The sequence below is a fragment of the Erigeron canadensis genome, chromosome 6 (genome assembly GCF_010389155.1).
Source record: "Erigeron canadensis isolate Cc75 chromosome 6, C_canadensis_v1, whole genome shotgun sequence".
NCBI lineage: Eukaryota > Viridiplantae > Streptophyta > Magnoliopsida > Asterales > Asteraceae > Erigeron > Erigeron canadensis.
In genome coordinates this window covers 37,942,792-37,949,834 of record NC_057766.1, presented here as the reverse complement: position 1 = coordinate 37,949,834, position 7,043 = coordinate 37,942,792, and the positions used below count along the sequence as shown (strand labels likewise).

General features: G+C 38.0%; 1 protein-coding gene across 1 annotated transcript; it reads left to right on the top strand.

Moving 5' to 3' along the window:
• Nucleotides 1-936: 936 nt before the first annotated feature.
• LOC122604822 (receptor kinase-like protein Xa21) lies at nucleotides 937-4,824 on the top strand. The gene is made up of 2 exons (XM_043777686.1): nucleotides 937-3,619; nucleotides 4,311-4,824. Exons 1-2 carry the CDS (start codon nucleotides 937-939, stop codon nucleotides 4,709-4,711), a joined length of 3,084 nt encoding a protein of 1,027 aa, XP_043633621.1. The 3' UTR covers nucleotides 4,712-4,824.
• Nucleotides 4,825-7,043: the final 2,219 nt, after the last annotated feature.

The following is a 7,043-nucleotide window of genomic DNA, read 5'->3' as shown; positions in this document are numbered from 1 at the left end:
ATGAAAATATTCACGTGATTCGACAACGTAATAACGACGACGAAGACGGTGGTGGCGGTAACATCAATAGTGGTGACGATGATGGCGATGTAACGGAGATGAGGATTGGTGGCGGCGACGACATGTAATGTAGTTTATTGATGTAATATAATTTTAATGGATTGCTATATATTTAAAATTCAATGTAAAGTTTGCTACATTTTTATGTGTATAAAACTATATTTATTTAAAATTGTATAAAAATTTATTCATACCAAAAAATGTCGAGTTTTAAAAATCTACAGTTTTACCTGTAAACTTTCCTATTTAATTTGTTACATTTAGTCAAAATAGTGTTGTATTAAATTGACTAATTATTATTATTATTATTATTACATATTATTATTTTTTAAAGTTAGTTTCGAACAAATCGCTGGACCTCCACCCCTCATGGAAAATACCTTGAGATGAGAAACCCAAGACTCGAATCCAAGACCGTGCAGAAAACTCACATTCGGGACCTACATAGTGAATTTAGAAGATACCCGTGGCCAACCCACTTGAGTGGATATAATTGATATTGATATTTATAATTAGTGTTAAAGTACTCATGACCAGTGGATCCAAATGAGAACAGAAATCACTAGTGAGTAGTGACCAAGACTTAACAGGATTTATCAATTAAATTAAGGAATTTAAAAGTAATAATTTGACATTTTTAGCCTAATGTTAAGGTGGTAAACAGAACCTAGTCGTAAAAAACAAAAAACAGCCCACTCACGTCACAGTCTAGACGCTCTATATAATATTGATATACAGTCAGTTTTGACTTGGTCTTGTGACAGCCTCTTTATATATAGCAACTAAAGTATGACAAAAAAAAAAAAAAAACAAACAACACACACACAACTTAACCATAACAAATTACAAATCCCTGAGCACCTTCAAAAAAAGGTAATGAAAACCAAATGGTTACCATTTTTTCACACACCATTTCTCTTCATTATTTTGGTACACGTAGCATTTTCGTCGCTTGTCCACACGACGGTGGCACAGAACGGCACCAACGTTGTTGTTGGTGATCGTCGGGCATTGCTCGATATCAAGTCCATGATACGAGATGACCCACAAGGTGTCATGACCACATGGAACGCCTCGAGTGCTAACTTTTGCCAATGGCAAGGTGTTACTTGCAGCCCGCGTCACCAAAGGGTTACCCTCTTGGATCTTCAATCTAGTGGTTTACTCGGTTCGTTGTCACCTTCCATTGGAAACCTAAGCTTTCTAAGAGGCATTCGCCTCCAAAACAACTCATTTTCGGGCGATATCCCACCTGAAGTTGGCCGTCTGTTTAGACTAGAAGAACTACGTCTATACAACAATTCTTTCACTGGAACCATTCCATCTACTATAAGTAACTGCACAAATCTACAAGTCCTTCACTTGGGTTACAACAAATTAGTTGGTAATATTCCAGATTGGATCGGTTCGTTAACTATGTTAAACATACTCATTATCCATGGCAACATTTTAAAAGGCGGCATTCCACGGTTCATTGGAAACCTGACATTTCTTGAAGCTCTTTCGCTCGGTGAATGCCAGCTCAGTGGAAGCATTCCAGACGTCTTCCACCGGCTTACTGGCCTCAGAAGGCTAGCATTTCCTGGAAATAACCTTGTTGGTAACATCCCACCTTCTCTGTTTAATGTTACAACTTTAGAGCAAGTATTTCTAGATGGTAATCAACTCACTGGTAGACTACCAGATAACCTAGGTGCAATAAATCCTGGTCTAGAAGTACTTTCTTTGCCCGATAACCGATTAACAGGTCCCCTGCCACCTTCTCTTCTTAGTTCACCACAACTAGCTGTCCTAGATGTAGCCCGGAACAATCTATCTGGAAAATTAGTACTTACTACTTCTCGTGATACTTGTAATTTAAATATAGTGTCTTTAAGTTCGAATAGTTTTGGAAGTGGAGACGATGATGAATTGAAATTCGTAGATGATTTGTCGATATGCAGAGACTTAGGAGCGTTAGATCTTGGTTTCAATCAGTTAAGAGGTTTTCTACCTCAATCTTTAGGGAACTTGTCGAGTACTTTGTACTTTCTAAGAGTGGCGTCGAATGGTTTTACTGGCAGTTTGCCTTCATCCATTGGTAATCTTGCCGGTGTGACATTACTAGACTTGTCTAGTAATCAATTCACGGGTACACTTCCAATGACTATTGGTAATCTTGAAAACATAAGAATGATAGATTTTTCCAACAATTCATTCTCAGGAAGTATTCCTGGCTCATTAGGAAACCTGCCATTAATGATTGAACTTCATTTGAGTTCAAACCAATTGAACGGGTCCATACCATCTAGCTTAGGGAACTGTAAGAGACTAATAAGGTTAAACCTCGACCGAAATAACCTTATTGGATCCATACCTAGGCAACTATTCGAACTCACATCGCTTTCCATAAGCTTGAATTTGGGTAATAACCAATTGTCAGGTCAAATTCCTGTAGAGGTAGGCAACCTTAGGAGCTTAACAGAAATTATCCTGGAAAATAATCGCTTGTCAGGTGAGCTTCCAAGCAGTCTTGGAAGCTGCAGCAGCCTGCAGACTCTAAACATAAGCAACAACTTGTTTTCGGGATCACTTCCACCATCGTTGGGATCTTTACGAGCGCTTGAGAACTTTGACATCTCACATAACAACTTCACTGGGCGGATTCCAGCTTACTTGGAAGTAATCCCTTTGGAGCATCTCAACATATCATTCAACGGTTTTGAGGGCGAGGTGTTGAGAAAAGGAGTTTTTTCTAACACAACTGCAGTTTCTGTTGTTGGCAATGGTGGGCTTTGTGGTGGTGTACCTGAACTCGGGTTACCTAAGTGCAATATTAAAAAGAAAAATAAGTTGAGTCTTGCAGTTATATTAGTGATTTCTATAGTTTCAGGTCTGCTTTGCTTGGCCATAGTAGTGATGTGTTTCGTGTGCTACGGACGAAAAAGGGATGTGGAGGATGATCCATCTGAGCCTACATCCGGGGAGTCCCACGTTCAGGTTTCTTACGAAATGCTCCACAAAGCAACTGATGGGTTTTCCACAAAAAACTTCGTCGGTGACGGTAGTTATTCTTCTGTTTATAGAGGATGTTTCGATGGTGGTGTAGTTGTTGCTATAAAAGTACTAAACCTTCATCGCCGAGGAGGTTCCAAGAGCTTCATATCTGAGTGTGAAGCTTTAAGAAATACCCGACATAGGAACCTAATAAAGGTCATAACTTGTTGCAGTGGCATCGACTTCCAAGGCAATGAATTCAAAGCCATTGTTTACGACTTCATGCCTAATGGAAGTTTAGATCAATGGCTGCATAATGGGGAAAACGAGCTCACTCGACTAAATTTACTTCAAAGAGTGTGTATAGCATTGGATGTGGCTAATGCACTCGATTATCTTCATCATCATGCCGGAAAAACTATTGTTCACTGCGATCTGAAACCAAGCAACATTCTTCTCGACGATGACATGGTTGCACATGTTGGTGATTTTGGGCTCTCAAAGGTTCTTCAACCCGAATACCAAAATAGACATAATAGCAGTTCAGCTGGAGTCAGAGGAACCATTGGGTATGCAGCTCCAGGTATGTTGTGCTCAGTCGCTCACAGTTCAACCAAATTTTTATATATATTTACTTGTATTCTTGTGAGTAAGGGTCACAGTCCTCGTCATGGTTCTAAGTCAACACGAAACTAAACATGTAAGGATTGGGCCTAAACAGGTTTTGTCACAGACCTGTTGACCTGCCTAACCCGTTTAGTGACCTGGCCGTGTTTTAGTTGATTTATGTATAATTGTGTTGACCCGTAACATGTTTAAACCTATATCTAAAGCATATAAAAAATTTAACGACCACACCAACCTGTATACAACCGGCTTAACCCAACAAACCTTTTGGCCCATTTGATAAGCATGCTATTTTTTGGTTGGTTTTTGGACAGACAAATGGGTTTACCTGTAAAACTTACATTAAAAAAGTATAAAAAAGTACATATTGAAGATTTAACCCATCAATCTCTTGGCGGCCTGTTTACAAACCGCTTAAACTGACAATCATTTTGACCCATTTTTACATTAACGGGTTATGCGGGTCTTGTCCTTGTTACTTGGGTTATGATCCTCTAGGTCATGGTTGGATTTTTTCTACAGTACATGAATATAACTAAAATAGTTGTATTCAGGTTGGGTGATAATAACCCACTAGGCCAAACCTGACAGGATTTCCAGCTTTAAATGTGACATATTTAAAGTCCAACGATATGTACTTATTGCAGAATATGGGCTTGGGAGCAAAGTGTCAAGGAGCGGAGATATGTATAGTTTTGGGATAATATTGCTGGAGATGATCATAAGTAAGAAACCTACTGATGCCGTGTTTGGAGATGGGCTCAGCCTGCACAACTATGCCAAGACAGCCATGAGTGACGGCGTACTAGGGGTTGTTGATCCAGTACTTCTGAACGACGATGGGAAGTATGCAGCGGGAGCTAATAAGGAAGAAAATACAGGTAGCATGAATAATGAAACTTGTTTGCGTCTGTTGCTCGAGATAGGGGTGACATGTTCCATGGAGTCACCTCAGTATCGAATGGACACAACCAGCGTCGTCCAAGAGCTGCACTTGATAAAGGATGGACTTTTAGGGAACTCTACCAGTTTTTTGTCCTCAGTTTGAACTTGTGAACGATAAATTTCAACAATGTACATGTTTATTATGGCTGAAATGTGTTATTTTGGAAATCAACTGTATTTAGCATATTTGGCCAGTGAATCTATATCTAAGTTTAACCTAGCGGGATATAATGATTATATATTACATAATTACAATAACGAAGATTTTACCCAATCAACAAACAACATCAACAGTACCCAATCCCGCCATGAGCGTTGTATGGGGAAGGCGGGATGTGAACAGGTTTACTCCTATCCGAGGATAGAGAGACAGCTTTCCACACTTGATCAACGAATACATCAAGTGAGCGTATAATCTCAAAATCCCCTTTATAAACATACTTCAAACTAAATGTAGAAACCATGTTAAACATCAATTTTCTTTTAGAAACACATTACACTTCAAAATTTATGTACATTGCAACTTTGGAGATTCTTTTATCATATGGGCCTGTAGCTAAATTTATGTGATGAAACTGGGCCGGCCCATGAAAAGATCGAGAATCATGAGTGTTCATAAATGTTCGCTTAGGGTTTTGAGAGGAGTTAGATCTCAGCCCAGGTATGGTTTCTTTTTCCATTTCTTTCTTAGCAACGAATTTAATTTAATTTAAGTATTTGTTTTGTATAGATCAGATCAGATCTCCGTTTTTGTTTTTCAGTTTCTTTTTTACTCCTAATTTATATTTGGGGAAGGGAATATGATACTGTTAGACATCTAAGTTGGGTGAAAAACCCTTTACATATTTTTTTTTAAACCATGAAAATCATTGGAGGCAAACATATATTTAAAATATTAAAATATTAGTATGAGAGGGGTTTTTCACCCAAGTTAGGTGCATAACAGCCCCATACTCACTTTTCTCTTTATATTTGTAATATTCTCTAAGAAGGCTTGTAAATAAATTGAGTTTATTTTTTTTGTATTGCAGATGGATTTAAAGAGGACACTAATTCTTTTCTCTTTATTTTTTTTCTCTTTATATTTTTCTTGTTTGTATATAAATATTTGTGATAGTAGTATTTTGCTTAATTACATGTGTAACACCATATTCGAATTCGTCTAGCTACTTGGCTTTTCACCAGGCATAGCTAGCTTTAATTGCACCAAAGGCTCGACGGGACTAGGCTTTTGACTGAAGAAGGCTTAGCCGGGGTGGTTAGAACCAGACCTCATTGGGTTAGTGAGATGTTGGCACGTGGTGGGGTTAGGTTGAGGACCGGGTTCAAGCTAAGCCTGAGTTGCCCATCAATATATGAACCAATCACTGATATGTGTAGTTATTTGTGTTTTTTCCCCCATTAATTTACTATATATTTAAATTTGCAGTGTTCTTGGTTTTGACTAGTTTGTACCAAATATGTGCAGTGGGACACTAAAGCAGAATAGCTACCATAAATATTACAAGGTCAAAGTTCGCCTTCCTTGTGGCATGGATCCAGATAAATGAGAAGACCGTGAAAAGTGATTCAATGTTGTGTTGGATTTTTGGCACGCTGATCGTTCAAAAGTGGAGATACATAAGGTTGACAATGAGTTTATGGTGTTTTCTGCACCTATGGGTGCACATAATGCAAAAGAATTGGGAAAGTTGGATGTATGCGTATCTTCACGAAAAGTGAAACCAACATATGTCATGCATTAATTAGTAAGAGTACTAAATGCGAAAATGACTAATACATAAAAGTTTATTGGTGGTGAAGTATACTCAAAATTGAGTTATATAAGTTAAAAACAATTTTTCTGGTCTCCATTGATTGATGCTTCATAAGACTATGAGGAGTAGGGTGTTGATTGCTCCTCCGCCGCCTGTAGGCCGCCCATCCCACTGCTCCGAGGGGCGGCAAAGGTCAAACAAAGAAAGGAGCCTGGCAAATATTGATCGCCCGCGCCTTCTTTAATTTCCAAGAAAAAGAGTTGTTGGCTTCTATATATATACATATAGATCTCATGGTATTTATAAAAAAAGAAAAAGAAAAGAAAAAAACTAAACTGAACTCCATGAAAACTGGCGAGAAGACAAAAAATTTTTTTTTTTGGAATGCAAATTTTGGTGGTTCCGGTGAGGTGTGGCAATGGTGGGTGATATGAACAAGCGGTGGTTGTTGTTGTGGTATGTGGTCAGGTGGTGGTGGTGGGTGATATGATCAGGAGAGAGATGGAGGAAGGAAGAAGAAGAGCCAAAGGGATATATATATATATATATATATATATATATATATATATATATACAGTTTCTTTATTTTAAGAACTATTTTTTTGGATGGTATATACATTTTCTTTTTATCTTTTTATTTTTTGGGGTACGTTTAATGATTTAAAACAAAAAAAAAAG

Coding starts and splice junctions, on each gene's coding strand:
- LOC122604822 (XM_043777686.1), top strand. CDS start 937: ATGAAAACCAAATGGTTACCATTTTTTCACACACCATTTCTCTTCATT. Junction 3,620..4,310: donor CATTGGGTATGCAGCTCCAG/GTATGTTGTGCT, acceptor TACTTATTGCAG/AATATGGGCTTGGGAGCAAA.